Source organism: Acipenser ruthenus, chromosome 1, assembly GCF_902713425.1.
Source record: "Acipenser ruthenus chromosome 1, fAciRut3.2 maternal haplotype, whole genome shotgun sequence".
NCBI lineage: Eukaryota > Metazoa > Chordata > Actinopteri > Acipenseriformes > Acipenseridae > Acipenser > Acipenser ruthenus.
In genome coordinates, this window is record NC_081189.1 from 78,830,011 (window position 1) to 78,849,721 (window position 19,711).

At 38.2% G+C, this 19,711-nt stretch overlaps 1 protein-coding gene across 4 annotated transcripts in view; it reads right to left on the reverse strand.

Moving 5' to 3' along the window:
* Nucleotides 1-19,711, reverse strand: part of kdm4c (lysine (K)-specific demethylase 4C) — a 221,347-nt gene that overhangs the window by 73,133 nt on the left and 128,503 nt on the right. For all 4 annotated transcript variants that reach the window (XM_059030251.1, XM_059030246.1, XM_059030260.1 and 1 more), the window contains one exon: nt 899-1,080. In XM_059030251.1, coding sequence (XP_058886234.1) covers nt 899-1,080 — 182 coding nt within the window. The remainder of the gene's footprint in view (nt 1-898; nt 1,081-19,711) is intronic.

Genomic DNA, 19,711 nt, shown 5'->3' on the forward strand with positions numbered 1-19,711 from the left:
CAAGGGCATAGGATTTGTTTAGTCTTTTGGCCGTTGAACAAGATTTTTAGCCAGGGTAACAGATGGAAGTGGATGGGAATTTGGCTGTAATTGTATCTATTTAATTGCAGCTGTCTTCAGGGTCTATGAGAAAAATCGACACATTCACCTACTGTATATAACCCTAAATTAATTTACAACAGTTACATACTGGGCATATACTGTAAGGTAACCGGTGTGGTTTCTCATGAAACATACATAACTGTGAATGCCTTTCAGTTAAATCCCATGGGTCAACCACATTGTGTTCTACAATCTGATCGCTTGGCATGGCATGACCCACTTTTATTATTAAGTCCTTCATACCGAATTCCAAATATCATTCTGTGCACACGACATCATGTGGAAAGCATTTTTAGAATTCCAATTTTTTGTTGTTGTGTGTACAATTTATTTTAATTTCTAATGCATGGAACCTGGAAATAGTAAATAAAATAACAATTGTATTCTGAAATACAGTACACTTAAAATGGCAAACACATATCCAACATATTTTCTATGGTAGGAGATTTCCAGCTAAATGTGATTGCTTATTTGATTGCAACTGCTTAGATTTAATGTTAAAGACATGGTCTACTGGAGCAGTTGATAACATAACATTTTCTTCAATACTCATGTTAAAGGGCAGCTTGAGAACAATGCCCAACTGAGAATAAGGTACACTAAGTGGTGTTTATATTAGACAACTTGAATGGTTTAAAAACCATACTGAGACTCAAATATTCAGTTATCTGCACTAATTATTAATAAACTGCTCTTAGCATATTGTCTGTGACTGGGATTAGTAATTAATTAATGTCTTCTTCCAGTTGGATAATCTGATCCACATTTGCTTTCCTATATAAAACACATTCGTTACCTGGTAGTAAGGCACAAATAGTGTGCAGATAGCACAGTAAGGCTCAGTTTTGGCAGCAGTAGCGTTGTATTCCCTCTCTGCATGAAAATTATGCTTTTTATTTTGCCAGAGATGAACAAGAGGTTTGGCCCATGCCTCTGTTTCATGCACTTCTTCTTCTGCTGGTGAAACATCTGGTAAGTCTACAAGGAGAAAAAAAAAGTGTTTTGTAAGAAAAAGGGACCTAGAATAAATCACACATTCGGGAGCAATCAGCACACAAGTAACCTGGACATCCATCATTTCCAGTCTACTCAAAGAGAGTTTTTTTTTTTTCTTGTTTCACAATCAGAAGGAACTCAGAAACAGACAAGATAAGTAATAGCTACGATCACCCCAAAGAGAATCATGTTTTTACGTGTTATGCAAACCACTGCAGCACAGACATTACAAACAGTATTAAAACCTTAAAGCAGTAATGCTCCACAACCTTATGTTATTATCATAACCCTGGTTCCCTGAAATAGAAATGTAACTGCCCAGGGCTTCTCCATTTGTTCCATCACTTGAACCGATGATGACTCTTCTTCCTCGGGGGAGGAGAAGGAGAGGCAAAAGAAGATGAGGAAGACCGTGAAGATGGCTTCCCACATGGGCAATTTCCCGTGCATGTCGTCCGCTCTCCCTTGCCACAGAGCCATGGGGTGAGGATGCAGCCTCCTCTCTAACAGAGAGTGATGCGGAAGAGTGTTGTGCAGGGGTGAGGGATGCATAGCGCTCTGTAGAGCTGTGGGAGAGACGTTTCTCCAGCATATGCTTGGAGAAATGCACACAAAACTCACAGAACACTGCGGTTCATCAGTGCCTCCTTTGCGTGTTCTGGCCCTAAACAGGAAGAGTATCTGGCGGGCACGACTGAGTCAAAGGCTGAGCAGCTTTGTTATATCTTATTCAGGTTTTGGGTCTGTTACATTGTACACTGAAATGTAATTCATTTGGTCATTGGGTTATCATGTTCTTCATCCATTTAGGTAAAACTGTAAGATAAACTACGTCACATTAATCAGTTTAATTCATCAGAAAATACAGAGCCATTTTATTTTTATATCCATCAGTTGCTGGTTATAAGGGAAATAAGGCCCCCACCCACCCTTGAAACTCAGTTGCCACTACATCACTCAGTCTGCCAAATAGGCATGTTCCTGCAACTACTTGCAACTCTAATTAATGCTTTGTATGCCATGCTATTTTTCACTTTGATGCGGTATTTATCTTGCTCTTAATTGTATTATTACTTGTACTGTGATACTTGAAATGTATTTGCTTACGATTGTAAGCCCTGGATAAGGGCCTCTGCTAAGAAATAAATAATAATAATAATAATAATAATAATAATAATAATAATAATAATAATTATTATTATTATTTAATAAGATTCCATCTTGTCCAGAAATACCTTGTACTTAATGCAACAAACCTGAATAATATAAATACTTAGAACAAGGTTTAAAGAGCAAGTGTTACCTATATAGCTCACACTTTCTACTGATGGGTGTTACTGGTGACACTCAAAGGTAAAATGCCTTTTACAAATCCCTTTGGCGAGAGATCATGTCTTATTAGGAATCTATGAAAAAGACCTAGGAGTTTATGTTGACTCAGAAATGTCTTCATCTAGACAATGTGGGGAATGTGGGGCTATAAAAAAGGCCAACAAGATGCTTGGATATATTGTGAAAAGTGTTGAATTTAAATCAAGGGAAGTAATGTTAGAACTATACAATGCATTAGTAAGACCTCATCTAGAATATTGTGTTCAGTTCTGGTCACCTCGCTACAAAAAGGATATTGCTGCTCTAGAAAGAGTGCAAAGAACAGCGACCAGAATTATCCTGGGTTTAAAAGGCATGTCCTATGCAGACAGGCCAAAAGAACTGAATCTATTCAGTCTTGAACAAAGAAGACTACGCGGTGATCTGATTCAAGCATTCAAAATTCTAAAAGGTATTGACAATGTCGACCCAGGGGACTTTTTCAACCTGAAAAAAGAAACAATGACCAGGGGTCACAAATGAAGATTAGATAAAGGGCCATTCAGAACAGAAAATAGAAGGAACTTTTTTACACAGAGAATTGTGAGGGTCTGGAACCAACTCCCCAGTAATGTTGTTGACGCTGACACCCTGGGATCCTTCAAGAAGCTGCTTGATCAGATTCTGGGATCAATAAGCTACTAATAACCAAATGAGCAAGATGGGCTGAATGGCCTCCTCTCATTTGTAAACTTTCTTATGTTCTTGTGTTCTTATTACTGTCTCTCCTATGTGCCAATATGACAATATGACTCAACAAAAATAAAGACTTAAAAATAAAAGTAAACGGAATAAATAAATAAATAAACAAATGTGAATGGGATTGCAATGCTACATCTCAGGATGTTTATTTCAGTCTTCATCGGAAACCATTGATAGCAGTAAGTATAAACCTTATGAATATATTAAACACATTTTACCATTCTTCTTTCTTACTGTATATACAGAGATAATATTTGCCATTTTTACTGTGGCACAACAGGAGCACCAACATTCTTTTTGAGGCAGTCAAAAAGGTTAAACCAGAAATTTAAAACACTGACTTATGAGGTTAAGATGGAAGAACCTTGTAAACAAGTAAAAACATTATTATCATAACCCTGATTCCCTGAAATAGAAATGTAACCATTACCATATGGGTATTTACCTCCTAAATACCTGGAAATCTGAATAAGATATATCAAAGCTGCTCGCAGAGTATGTGGCGCAGTCGCGGCCTGTCCCAGAGGGCACAGATTGCTCTCTCTCTCTCTCTCTCTCATGTACCAATTATGTACCAAGTCTTGCAATTACCACATGGTGGTTGAAGAGGATTTTTAACGAGGAAAATGCTAAACATGTTCAATTCAATAACTTCAAAACAGGCCATTAAACTAGTGGTTAAAGCTATTTCATTGTTTTCAAATATTTACCTACGAAATAAAATATTTAAATATTTCAGTTAATTGATCAAATTAAATCTAATTGAAATAGAGCAGTTTCCAAAACATAATTGAGTGGTTAACAAAGACAAGGCTTAACCTGCTTAGAATGCAGGATAATAATTAGGCTGCTGTATGTTACAGTTACATATCTATGAAGAGTATTTCAATGTTCAATGTACTTTACTCATATTTAAATATTTTCAAACAATACTTGCTTTCCACAAACCATATTTAAATATTTTCAAATAAGTTACTTTTTGCAATCTGTAATTATTTTCAAATAATAGTTACTTTCTGCAATCTGTATTAATTATTTTCAAATTATAGTTACTTTTCACAAACCATATTTATAACTATAGGTATATAAATGATGGACATTTCAGGTGGAGTGATTTCAGCTGTTGAATTGCAAGCTTGAATAAAAGCAATAAAGAAAATCACAGAAAAAAAAAACAATATGCCATGTCTGTCAAGAGAGCAGCGCCTTCGTGCAAATGGCATATTGGGGGCTGGACTTGGGCAGCGTACAGTGGCTTGCCGTCTTGGGTGCTCACAGCCAGCAATTTCAAACCTGGCAAGACGGTATAACCAGGCACACTCTGTCAATGGCAAGCCATAAACTGGGAGACCAAGAGTCACAACATCTGCCCAAGATCGACAGATCATTTTGCACCATCTTCGTGATGTCAATTGTTAATCAGCCCAGTAAAAAGTCACTGCACCTGCTCTAAAGTTTGTCATTTTTCGATCACATCTAGTGAATTTTATCCAAATACAAGTGATATGTTTCTTTTGATGCTCAATTATAAGTGATACGTTTATTTTGATGCTCAGTAATATATATATATATATATATATATATATATATATATATATATATATATATATATATATATATATATATATATATATATATATATATATACTCTGAGTGTACAAAACATTAGGAACATCTGCTCTTTCCATGAAATAGACTGACAAGGTGAATCCAGGTGAAAGCTATGATCCCTTATTGATGTAACCTGTTAAATCCACTTCAATCAGTGTAGATGAAGGGGAGACAGGTTAAAGAAGGATTTTTAAGCCTTGACACAATTGAGACATGGATTGTGTATGTGTGCCATTCAGAGGGTAAATGGGCAAGACAAGAGATTTACAGTAAGTGCCTTTGAACGGGGTATGGTAGTAGGTGCCAGGCGCGCCGGTTTGAGTGTGTCAAGAACTGCAATGCCGCTGGGTTTTTCACGCTCAACAGTTTCCCGTGTGTACCAAAGGACATCCAGCCAATGGCAGACCAGTGGTCGAAAACGGCTCATTGATGAAAGAGGCCAAAGGAGGCTGACACGAATTGTGCAGAGCAACAGACGGTCTACAGTTAGTCAACGGACAGTCCAGTACAACATTGGTGCCGAAAGACCCATAAAAGAATGCACAACTCGTCGTACCTTGACACAAATGGGGTATGGCAGCCGACGACCTAACAGAGTTTCACTTCTTTCAGCAAAACACAAGAAACTGTGGTTGCAGTGGGCTAAGGAATGAAAACACTGGACACTGGAGGATTGGAAAAACATTGCCTGGTCTGATGAATCCCGATTCCTGCTGTTTCACGCTGATGGGAGGACTAGGGTATGGAGAAAACCACATGAGTACATGCATCCATCATGCCGCGTGTCAACATTGCATGCTGGTGGTGGTGTGATGGTGTGGGGTGTGTTTTCATGGCACACATTGGGCCCCTTGATAAAAGTGGAGCAACGTTTGAATGCCACAGGATATCTGAACATCACTGCCAATCAGGTGCATCCCTTCATGGCAGCAGTGTATCCATCTGCTAATGGATTTTTTCAGCAGGATAACGCCCCATGCCACAAGGCTAGGACTGTCCAGGAATGGTTCCACGAACATGACAGTGAATTCAGCTTACTGCAGTGGCCTGCCCAGTCACCTGATCTCAATCCAATTGAGCATCTGTGGGATGAGATGGAACGAGCTATTCGGAGTAGAGATCCACTACCTGCCAACTTGACACAACTGTGGGAAGCATTGGAGTCAACATGGGCCAGCATCCCTGTGGAACACTTTCGACACCTTGTAGATTCCATGCCCTGACGAACTGAGGCTGTTCTGAGGGCAAAAGGGGGTGGAACTCAATATTAGGAAGGTGTTCCTAATGTTTTGTACACTCAGGTATACATAAAACAACTTCCAATAAACTTTGCATGGTTCACTTAGTTTTCCTTAAAATTTATAATTGAGTGTTTGGAGTTACGGGTGTTAAGTGATGATGGGAAAGATGGCATCTGACTTAAGACACAAATTACTGACGTTACACAAGGAACCGTTTCACCAGAGATATAGGCCATTCTGGAGAACAGACTTAGCAGCAGAGGTAATTACAGAATGTTTTGACTGTCAATTGATGATTGGTCCCTTACCCCATACAGAACAACTGAACACCTTGCAGGTATTTCTCTAATGTATTTGACTGGCCAATATATATTGGGAATTGCAATACCATATGCATAGACTCAAAATACAACAATCTTACAATAAGAGTATGGAAGTAAACCCTAAGGGAGTGTGCATCCTATAAAGTGCCTTTGCAATCCAGAAAATACAACAGGGTTTCAAATCTGAGGTATGGGAAACAAGAAAGCAAATTTAAATTTGTTGAACAGATGCGGAAAGCCATAGACGCTAATATAGTTCAATTTTCTTTTGCATATCTCAACATTTTTTATGCTTTAGGTTATGTTCCACTGATGTTTTTCCAGCTGTGTACAGGGCCTGTCTGCATTCGGAAGTGTATCAGAGCATCTGTTTGTTTTGGCTTTATTCAGGTAGTTGACATTATATCAGCCCTGGGAGGCATTATCCACAATAGCAAATACCCCAAATCCCAAATAAAAAAAACTAGTTATGTTGGATGTCAGAAGCTATTAATGTATTGAATTACAGACATTAACATAATTTTAGGAAAAGGACTAGGCAAATATTGTGTTTAATTTTTTTGAAGCACTGGAATCATATAGTTGTTCAAATGTTGCAATTATCTTTTAATGGCAATTAACATATTAAGATCATTTTCAGCCATGCAGTTCCTGTATCTGGAGGATTGGGCACTCCTCCACAGTCACTTTAATAGCTGATTGAATAGCTGATTTAATAACTCATTAAAACCTACAATGCCGTGAAAAAGTATTTGCCCCCTGTCTGATTTTCTGCATTTTTGCATATTTTTGACACTGAATGTTATCAGATCTTCAAGCAAAACCTAATATTAGATAAAAGGGACCCTGAGTGAACAAATAACACAAAAATTGATACATATTTCATTTATTTATTAAAGAAAGTTATGCAACACCCAATGCCCCCGTGTGAAAAAGTAATCGCCCCCTTAGACTCAATAACTGGTTACGCCACCTTTAGCAGCAATAACTGCAACCAAACGCTTCCTGTAGTTATTTATTAGTCTCTCACAGCGCCGTGGAGGAATTTTGGCCCACTCCTCCATGCAGAACTGCTTCAACTCTGTGACATTTGTGAGTTTTCGAGCATGAACTGCTCGTTTCAGGTCCTGCCACAACATCTCAATGGGATTTAGGTCTGGACTTTGACTAGGCCATTCCAAAACTTTAAATTTCTTGTTCTTCAACCATTCTGATGTAGACTTGCTTGTGTGTTTCGGATCATTGTCTTGCTGCATGACCCAGCTGCACTTCAGCTTCAGCTCACGGACGGATGGCCTGACATTCTCCTGTAGAATTCTCTGATACAGAGCACAATTCATGGTTCCTTCAATGATGGCAAGGCATCCAGGTCCTGATGCAGCAAAGCATCCCCAAACCATCCCCAAACCATGACACTACCACCACCATGCTTGACCGTTGGTATGAGGTTCTTACTGTGGAATGCAGTGTTTGGTTTTCGCCAGACATAACGGGGCCCATGTCGGCCAAAAAGTTCCACTTTTGACTGTCCATAGAACATTGTTCCAGAACTCTTGAGGATCATCCAGGTGCTTTTTGGCAAACTTGAGACGAGCATTCACGTTCTTCTTAGTGAGCAATGGTTTCCGCCTTGCTACTCTGCCATGAATCCCATTTTTGCCCAGTGTCTTTCTGATGGTGGAGTCATGAACACTGACCTTAGCCGAGGCGAGAGGCCTGCAGATCCCTGGATGTTCTAGGGTTCTTTGTGACTTCCTGGACAATTTTAAGCCTTGCTCTTGAAGAGATTTTGGCAGGACGGCCACTCCTGGGAAGATTCACTACTGTCCCAAACTTTCACCATTTGGACAATATGGCTCTGACTGTGGTTCGGTGGAGCCCCAGAGCCTTAGAAATGGCTTTGTAACCCTTTCCAGACTGATAGGCATCAGGAGGTCTTCAGGAATTTCTTTTGTTCGTGGCATGATGTGTCTCTAGAACCTGTGTCAACTTTACTCTGATGGTAAAGGCCAAAGTTAGTCAGATTTATATTGGGCAGGGCTGGCCCAAATCAGGCCTGGTTGTTAACCAAAGTATGCAAACAGCTGACCCTATTTATCCCTTTAATTGGGTTGAGTTAACTAGGGGGGGCAATAACTTTTTCACACCTGAAGATTGCATGTTTGATTACCTTGCACACCAAACAAATGAAAGAAGCACCAAACTTTGGTGTCATTTTTTTTCTCTCAGACTCCCTCTTTATACTACTACAACCCACAAGAAAATCTGATCAAATACAATGTGAAAAATGTGCAAAAATGCAGAAAATCAGAGTGGGCAAATACTTTTTCACGGCACTGTATGTGTCACCTTGTAAAAGAGCTCAACTACCATCAGACAATACTAAAGAAAGATTAACCTGTTCAGGTTATGACTGAATTCAAAAGCAGTACCTGATCACAAATAATCTGCAGCATGTCCCTGATAATGACAAGAACCTTAGTATGGTACAGTATATAACAACACCGTCAATATTAGGCCTTTGTTCCTTATAGTTAGGGGTCTACTTAAAATTGCCGAGAATTTACATATTTTTCCTGGCTAGGTTATGGAATAAAATTAGGATTTTGCGGACATTTCGCTAACCTGTTTATAATAATATTTCAGAGCACTATAAAAGCTTCCTTACTAAAACGGAGTGCTGTCATTTGTTAAAGACAAGCATGCAGAGTACCCAGGGGGCGGCGCACAACTGGCCGAGCGCCCGCCGGGGGGGTAGGGCTTAGGTTGGCCAGGGTGAAAAGAAGCGGTCGGCTGACGGCACACGTTTCGGAGGACAGCGTGTGTTCGTCTTCACCGCTCCCTAGTCAGCACGGGGGTGGTAGTGGTGAGCTGAGCCTAAAATACAACTGGCTATTTCAAATTGGGAGAAAAACGCGGTAAAATCAATTGGCGACTACTAAATAAAAAATAAAGAAAAGTCCCAAAATTCGGTTACCCAAGGACATCTGGCATTCTTTAATTAAAGGCCATATATGCAGCACATTCGTTGTCATTTTGTTTGTCCCATCAAATTAATTGTATTAGTACTGAGTCAAAAGAAAGAAAACAGGCCTAATTCAGGTCTAGAATACTAACTGTGTTTAAAAAGTAAGCAGCAGGATGTTTGAAGTGAGGTGGCTGTGCTAGATCGTCACTGTAATACTGATTTAACCAACAGGAATACTTTTTGTCTGTGCTGACTTTCAAGTTTGTTTTCTGAAAACTGTTGTTTGTTTTACGTTCTGTTTAGTAATCTCTGTAGTAGCCTTTCATTTAATGTGCGATTCTCCAGCTAAATAGATCATATTTTCTCCAAAGCCACATTATAAGATGTGCAAAACAATTTACCTCCATCTGTATGAAAAGTTTATTTGGGAAATCTCTTGACACGATCCTCAGCTGAAATATACTTTGCTTTTTTTGCTTGGTCATCCAATTTGATTAGATTTTAGCAACCTAAAACAAAATAACAATGCAACAGACTTTGTCCCACCTCCTACTGTACAGTACAGGTCACAGAAAAGCCAGTACAGATGCATTGATAGGCTGATTTAAACATTATTGTCATGTGAACAGCAAACAAGAAAGTTAACTGTTGGAGCATTTTTTTTTTATTATTGTATTTGTCTAAACTATGTTTTTTTGTTTGTTTATTTTTTTGCCTAAGTGCAATGCACATAGGACGGCAAAGGGATAAAAAAAATTCTCTCCGTACTAGTCTGGTATGCACTGGTGCATTTTTAGTAACTTTTTGATATCCATAAAGTTAACAGTAGTACTGTAACCCTTGTAGAGTGCACATGCAGGGGGCAGTGCCTGTACAGTTACTGAGCTGAACAGAGAGAAAGGGGACGGGCGAATCAGGAAGCTCCACAGCAGGGCACTACCACACGGTAGATGACAAAGGATCATCTTTAAGCTACCAAGTATTGAGTTTTAATGCATTTTTTTCAATTTAAATGCCTTTCTATCTGTATCTGATAATCTGATAAAAACAACTAAAAGTATGTTCCCTGGTTTCTATGGAGATTTAGACCTGGAACATTGCTTAGGCTTTAGCAGAGGATTGCCATAGTTTACTCCACAGGCCATTGAACTCTGTAACCCTACAATATTACCAGTTGAATATGCCACATTAATTTAAGAGATGTTACATGCTGTATGTCTTTGTACTTCAGTTATCTTCAATATCAGGTTCTTTATATCAGGATGTTGCTGGTAAAGTGTTTCGGAGCGACTCTTGCTTAGCATTCGTTGCTGTAGTCCTCTCCTTCAATTTTCCATTATGTAAAATCAAGTTAGTACTTTGCCTAGATGCAGTAAAGGAGCCTCAATATACAGTAGTCTCCGAGGATCTAGTCTAAGCAAAACTAAGATTCTAATGATATTAACAGTTTTCTTAGTTATATTGAAAAATCCTTCATGATGAATCATAGCCCTTAAAGAGTGAGTAGTGGGGTTCCTGAAAAATATAGCGTTACACGTCCCCACGTGTTGCTACAACTGTTTAAATAATGTACCTGTCATTTTTATTTTAATTGTTTACATCCTGACAACTTTTTTTTTTTTTTTTTGACAAATGAAAAATGTGACTCCAACTGACATCCAGGGAACTGAGATCAGGGACATCCCACCAGTTCAAGGATGGGTGCAGTCAGTATAGAATCAAATATCAGTTGACACAAAAAATAGCCACGTGCTAAGAATTATGACATAATTTATCCTCATTCAGCATGAATTGTATACAATTACTGTATCAGTACACACTATTCTATGAAGTAACCTATACCACTTGGTTTTTATTTGCTATGGTTTATTACTCAGAACTGTCCAGTGAGACTCTTCTTCAAATTGTTATGCAAGCAGATAGGCAGACAACAGGAACAGCATCAGAGATCACAGTACAGTGACAGTTGCAGAAGTATGATTTTAACAAACAGTAAACTAGAAGAATCTGGAATTTGGCAACTTAAAATAAAGCCATATATTAGGTCACTTGGTATGGGTATTACTACAAAACCAACACAAACATAGTATAAAATGTGTTATTTATTTATAAAAACATTATATTATTAATTAATGTAATGTACCATATTGTAAAAAATTGTGAAATAAAAATCACTGATTGAAATCTTGACTATAATCTTGGATATGGAAGCACCTATGCCAATAATCAGCTATCTATCAAAGTCTGTCAGATCTCCAGTCTTGCTCATCATGACATGAAACTTACATGTTATTCCTAGTACTGGATACAAGAGCAGAACTGTTGTAAATGTTTTTATTTGTTTGGTATTAAACCGAACTGGACAGAAATGCCCCGGAATTTAATTTACTAAAATCTAGTGGACTTGATTAATCCTTGGTGGGTTCCTACTGCCTGGCACTCAGTTAATTTAATTCCTGCCTGCTGTCATTTAGAGATACAGTACACATTTTTATATTAAAAAATATCCTACATTCAAAGTTAATTTCTTGCACTTCGTCTCTTGTTTGAAAGTAGTTTCGTGTCTGAGCTGGATTGAATTCATGGGTCCCTGAGTTAAGAGGTTGGACCGTGGAGCAGACCATCTGCATGTTCCATCAAATATGCAGATGAAAAGGTTTACAATTATGTCACTAAAATAATGGAATGATTCTCTACTAAACCTCATTACCACGCAACATCTTTCAAAGCGATGACCCCAATAAATCATTTTCCCTGTGGGTCACTTTGTTCTGGGCACTCAAATATTCTCTGGGCTGTTCCTGGCCTGTCACTTGGATGAAGGCAATCTAAGATACGGATTGGCTTTTCCATCCTGTCACGTTTTATAAATATATATATTCTTAATACTTTTTCTCTCCCTTTTTTTCTCTTTCTGACTCCTTTCTACGGTTCCAAGCTGGTATTTTGGATAAATTAATTTAAAACTCCCTGGCGATTTTGAATCTGTCTTCTATATACAGGACCCTTGTTATGTACATATCATTCAAGGTAGTGTAGCAACTACTAGAGACTGCAAAGGGGGTCAGGTTTTTTTTAAAAAAAGCAACGGCAAAACATTTTTTTATGAATACATGCAGAAAGAGAGATAATCTGAAAACCAAGAGATACCTTATAATTTATTTCTTAGCACCTTAGTAACTTAGAACACTATACATTAGTGACCTTAAATACTGCAGACTGTTGGTGCTAAGCGCCCCAATTCGAATTAAGTCTTGGTAGTTTAAAGATGAATTACCCCACAAGATTTAAAATGTAGTTTTACATATTTAAGAAAGTTGTTTCCATGAAAATGCTAATTTTCCCTCTTACTTTACATACCCCAATTTGCATTTTCCTTGCGACAATTTGCAAAGTATACATTTTGTCTTATGTACTAGAGAAAACATGTTAATAAAGAGAGCCACAATATACTAATTTAAATATGTGTTGCCTCATCTTAGCGAGATCTTTCCATTGCAAGAGTCATGCAACATTTTTTTTAATAAATAATAAAAGGCAGTTTAATCCCATCAGATTCTATAGTGGGACCCCCACCTTCACCCCCAAATAAAAAATGGTTTTCTATCAAAAAGCTTTTCCAAACTATACAGTAGCCCCTCGCTAAACCGGACATGTTTGTCCGACATAAGGTGTTGGGTTTTTAAAAAAAATACAATACAATCGCACACATATACAGTACTGTGCAAAAGTTTTAGGCAGGTGTGAAAAAATGCTGTAAAGTAAGAATGCTTTCAAAAATAGACATGTTAATAGTTTATATTTATCAATTAACAAAATGCAAAGTGAGTGAACAGAAGAAAAATCTACATCAAATCAATATTTGGTGTGACCACCCTTTGCCTTCAAAACAGCATCAATTCTTCTAGGTACACAGTTTTTGAAGGAACTCGGCAGGTAAGTTGGCCCAAACATCTTGGAGAACTAACCACAGTTCTTCTGTGGATTTAGGCAGCCTCAGTTGCTTCTCTCTCTTCATGTAATCCCAGACAGACTCGATGATGTTGAGATCAGGGCTCTGTGGGGGCCATACCATCACTTCCAGGACTCCTTGTTCTTCTTTACGCTGAAGATAGTTCTTAATGACTTTCGCTGTATGTTTGGGATCGTTGTCATACTGCAGAATAAGTTTGGGGCCAATCAGATGCCTCCTTGATGGTATTGCATGATGGATAAGTATCTGCCTGTACTTCTCAGCATCCCCAACTCCAGAAATGCAGCCCCAAACTTGCAAGGAACCTCCACCATGCTTCACTGTTGCCTGCAGACGCTCATTCGTGTACCGCTCTCCAGCCCTTCGGCAAACAAACTGCCTTCTGCTACAGCCAAATATTTCAGATTTTGACTCATCAGTCCAGAGCACCTGCTGCCATTTTTCTGCACCCCAGTTCCTGTGTTTTCGTGCATAGTTGAGTCACTTGGCCTTGTTTCCACGTCGGAGGTATGGCTTTTTGGCCGCAAGTCTTCCTTGAAGGCCACTTCTGACCAGACTTCTCCGGACAGTAGATGGGTGTACCAGGGTCCCACTGTTTTCTGCCAATTCTGAGCTGATGGCACTGCTGGACATCTTCCGATTGCGAAGGGAAGTAAGCATGATGTGTCTTTCATCTGCTGCAGTAAGTTTCCTTGGCCGACCACTGCGTCTACGGTCCTCAACGTTGCCCGTTTCTTTGTGCTTCTTCAAAAGAGCTTGGACAGCACATCTGGAAACCCCTGTCTGCCTTGAAATTTCTGCCTGGGAGAGACCTTGCTGATGCAGTATAACTACCTTGTGTCTTGTTGCTGTGCTCAGTCTTGCCATGGTGTATGACTTTTGACAGTAAACTGTCTTCAGCAACCTCACCTTGTTAGCTGAGTTTGGCTGTTCCTCACCCAGTTTTATTCCTCCTACACAGCTGTTTCTGTTTCAATTAATGATTATGTTTCAACCTACATATTGAATTGATGATCATTAGCACCTGTTTGGTATAATTGTTTAATCATACACCTGACTATATGCCTACAAAATCCCTGACTTTGTGCAAGTGTACCTAGAAGGATTGATGCTGTTTTGAAGGCAAAGGGTGGTCACACCAATTATGGATTTGATTTAGATTTTTCTTCTGTTCACTCACTTTGCATTTAGTTAATTGATAAATATAATCTATTAACATGTCTATTTTTGAAAGCATTCTTACTTTACAGCATTTTTTCACACCTGCCTAAAACTTTTGCACAGTACTGTACATTTATAATGCTCACTGTATTTTAAATGTATAAATCACTGCGCTGAAATAACACTAATGTGTTTTGGGTAGTGTAGGCAGTTAATATATTCTTAAAAGCAATACATTAAAAGGACCTCCAAAAACTGTAGGGGATAAACAGATACCTTCGATTGTCAAGATCTCAGTGGGACCTCTACAATAAACAGTGTCCTATCATAATGTACAAACCCGTTTTTAATATCGCTCTCTGAAAACGATGGCGGATTTACATGCTACAATAAGCCAAAAATAGACCACATTCCAGACTGTTCAAAGTTCATAAATCGTGTTTGTTCAACATGAGGGAATGACTCAATACTGGGAATCTCTTCTTAGAAAGATGGTATTTATTAAGCATGCAACAAAATAAGTTTGAAAATCACACAAAACAGTTACACAATTAATGTCACATTAAAAGCATTACAATGAGAACTAAGGTTTAAAACAACAATTTACCAAAGAAATCTTAGTATATACTGACACAACAACAAGGGGTCACACAATACCATCGTTTCATCGTTCTGTTACCTTGCGTTTCTCCAAGTGTCAGGGCCCCCAACCTTGATGGATAAATACTGAGAGCTGAGGGCTCCAGGTGCAGTCTTGTAGTTTCTTAGAATCTGAGCGAGCAGGGATCAGCGGTCAGGGGATAGCGCAGAGGCTATCTTAGGGGGATAGAGCAGGGGCTAAAGCAGGGGGGTAGATCAGGGGGCTAGCGTAGGGGCGTAGAGCTGGGGGCAGAGCAGGGGCTTTTACACTTTTCAAACAAAGAGATTATTTGAATTTCCCGCTTCATGCTCCGATTGGCTATTTTGTAGCAAATGGGCTTGAAATCTTGATTGACTGCTCCCCCTTCCTCTGTCTGATTAGTTCATTATCATAATCTGGAAAGGGGAAACTTAAAACGTGCATAACTTTTGCTAAATAATTCAGATTTTCTGAATTCCTGTTTTTTTTACCATTAGAAATTACATTTCTTTGGACACCAAACATGTCTGTTTGCGACTTTGGTTAGACATTGCAAACAGTTTAATTCTCTTAGGGATTTATTACCTGGGTTATTCTATACTTGTTAGGCAATTTAAGAATAAAAACGCTTGCATCTTGTACTCATAGTGGTATTAAATCGATATGATGTGATATTTGTCTTAAATCTCTAAATCTTTAAGCTATTTTTCTCTCTTTCAGACTCCTATGCTAAACCACCTCTCTCTCACTAGACGGGTTAATTAAATCACGGAGACGGGTTTGATTAGCCTTTTGTTTCCTGAGTGCCTGGTGCATTCAAGGTGTTAGGTTGATCGTTATCTCTAAGCAAAGCTAGACAAATTAGATTAAAGTTCATTCAATGAAGATTCCTGTTAGTATACAATATCATAAGAACATAAGAAAGTCCACGACATTTGCAATATATTTGTAATGACAATGTCTATAGAACCTACAGTAGGCTACACATTACATTATGTAAAAATATACATCTGTACAGTTTACAGTACAGTAGTAAAATCAAATAAGTACCTAGCTTTACTTTAGCCCGTAAGCTACCGGTAACACAAAATAAATCGCACTACTGCATTATACACATTGTTGTACAATTCAAATAAACGATCATTTTAAATTGAAACTAAATGATTTTAGCATTATGATTATTGTTATTTTTAACTTGGCCTACTTAGTAGCCTAGACAATTAACACTGATGAGTTATGATACTTACAGGAGTACAGTCAATTCTCGTTAATACGAATTTCAAGGGACCAGCAACAAATTTTGCATTATACCGCTAATTTGTATTATCATGAGTAGCCTGTAAGCCAAATGTATACTGTCAGTTTTTATTTAAGTTAGTCAGGGGTGCAGTGCTAAATTGTGCACAATTACAAACCACCTGCACATTAATAGAATAGGTGTGTTTCCTATTCCTATACAGACGCTCAGAATGAGCTGGAGGGGTTAGCGGCACATGTGTGCAGTCTATTGCTCCCAACACGTTGGGGAAACTAGAAATGTCATAGAAATTTGTTTTCAATGCTTGTAAGTGCACCCTGCTTTTAGGGAAAATAAGTACCCTCTTTATACCACCAGGTAAGGGCCATGGGAAAAAACAGGCAATAAGCGAGGGTGGCGTTATAGTGAAGGTCAACGAAAAAAATACAAACGCTTTATTTTTTGAGTTATACAATTACAGTATCTCCAGTCCATTTTAATAAAACATTAATCTTTTTTTAAAAACTACAGTACTAGATCTTAACACATCAGTAGGTCTACTAATGAGGTTTTACCATCTTTTCCCATCTGTATGAAACATACATGGTTACTTTTTGAGGAACAGTTTATACTTAAAATAAAAATAACAATTCCATAAAAACAAAAAAGCACACGATTTTTTTCTTTTTTTTTTACTGTACTGGTCATTTGAACTTTACTGTTTGTGGCAAACAGCATTCTTTTTTAAGCAGTTAAAAAAAGTTGAATATGTACACAGAAACACTTTTTAAACGAAAAGTAAAAAAAAAAAACTATTCTGCTGTTTACAAAACTGATGCTTTAGTTTAAGTCAGGCTTCATTTGTGCAAAACTTTCATGTAAACAAACCTCTTACTGTACTTTTTTTAACATTTACTGTGGTTTATCAAAGTCACTTATTTTAGACTGTGTCAAGCCTTTTTCAGGTTAAACACATCAACCTGTTCCATCAAGGTAAGCCATTTGTTTTATCCATTAGAATGTCTCCAATTGTCCTTCGATTAATAGTATATGCCTCATTTAGGCGAGAAAACATTTTCAATGTCTTGCTGACTTGCTTTCTTATTTTCAGATGCATACATGCAGATTTGTTTATTTTGCTTTGGTGTTAAATGTAGGGTCGACTCGCCATGTTGTACTTTCTGTTTTGCCTTAGGAGCGGGAGTGTTCATGACTTTGCTATGAATGTTCAGTTAACAACGAATTAGGAAAGCAAGTCAAAAATTAACTGCATAATTTTGTTTTTTTAATTGGCCATGATTATTTCGCTGGTGCTACAAATGAGGGAAACTACAATGCTTATATTTACGTTTGTTTGGCTGGGGAATTTGGTGGGTGGCGGACAGCGGGTTGGCGATATAACGGGTAAAAATAGCACTGTTTTTATATTGGTGACATTTGTCCAGAGAGAATAGCTGGCGGTATGTGAGGGCGGCGTTATAAAGGGGGGCAGTATAACGCGGGACAACTGTATTTGGGTGTTCACCTCAAAAATGCATCGAACACAACTGGCAAAGCACAAGAAAATGCGGACTGGGAATGCCAGCAACAATTGCGACTGTTTAAAATGTGCTTTCAAAAGTTCTTAACAAATGGATGCAATTGTAAATTTCGCAATTTGCGAATTTATGCAGGAACGGCCATAATTACATATTCATCTAAGGCTGAACCGCAAAGCAAAACTGCTGCCGCAAAGCATTCCCTAAAAAGTCACCAACTGGTTTGCAACTGGTTTGCGACAGCTGCAACACTTTAGTACATCTACCCCTAAAACTTTAGAAAGCCTGCAACCATTCAAACAGCTAGAACAAGCTGCTGAACCAAGGACAGGCACCTATCAGCAGTCTCACATCTGGTTACAGGTGTCACTGTTAGACAGCTGTATTTTCTTGAGTCTTATAAAATGTAAAGGTGGTAAAAGCTGAACACTGCCCTGAATATTAAACTGAAACCAGGACATACGGTATACATTTTATATTATTTTTCTAATAACGTATCTTTTCATGTACTGTATGAGTTTTATGATTTATTTGGCGCATTTATCACTTTGCAGGCCTTTTTACACAAAAATAAATGGCCATTACAGTGTTTTAAGTGGCACTTTTCACAGACTAGCTATTGGTATACTGTGGCAGGTTGGCTCGCAGTGGTGAGGTTGATGACGTCACGGACCAGGAAGTAACTCAAACCAAAACAGTGGATGGGCGGGTGAAGCTGAATGCAATGATTACTCAGCGTATTTATTAATAAACAAAACAAAAGATTTAAACAAAACAACAAAACACAAAACAAAAAGGCACAAGGGCCAAACGAATAAACAAATACTGTTTAGCAGTCGTCTTTAACTGTCGTTATTTTTTCGCTCGCTCTCTCCGCTCCCCGTACTCTCCTCTGTACACTCCACCCCGAGTGCAGAGAGCTGCAGGTTTATATATTCTGGCCGAGGGATTAACTAGTTGTTAATTATCTTATTATCCCTCGGCCAGAGTCTGCACGCGTTTGGTAAGGATGCATGACTGTCAGCTAGTTAAATAATCAGTAGCTGATCAGCCATGCATCCTCACGGGGTTTTTAAATATAATAAAAGACGCGGCGCTTTTATCCGCACCGCAAACAAAAATACAAATAATAATAAATAGGGGCGGGACACTCCGCCACATATACATTCAATTATGAAAGCTTTCTCCCTAACCTTTTATAGGCAACATTGATTTTTGCTTTCACCGCTCATGATCAAAAGTTAGTAAATTTCACTTTGTCTCCTTAGGGAATCAACTGATAAGCCAAAAACCAGCAGAGGAGAAATCTGGTAAAAAATTAAAATGTCAATAAATAATGTGCTATAATTTAATCCCACTTGGATATCTCCACCAATAGGAGTTCCCAAGCAGACCATTCAACATAATTTGTGCACAAGTGAAGCAGCTCCTGTGTTATTCCTCTGAACATATTGCAGACCTTACTTTTTATTGCTTTAATAAGCAAGACAGCAGTATATAAAACAAGGCACAATTTCAGCTTCCTAGTTTAAGCAAAGATTGAAAATCCTGAAGTGACAACATTGTAGACTTGTGTCATATTTAGCGACATGGACAATATGGGATGCAACAGAAAGACAGAAACAACAACTATTTATTTATGAAGCATTTTATATGCCAGAGACACCAAAAAGCATTGTACTGAACATGCTATGATGTCATACACATTTAGAATTTAGATTTTTTTTTTTTTTTTTTTTTTTAAATGTACTGTGCCATACACTGTAGCTACAGCTATGGACAAATGTTTTGTATCAACTAATTTTGCTACATAAAGTCGAATTAAACCCTCTGAGTAATGTTACGATAACATACAGAGTTACATACTGC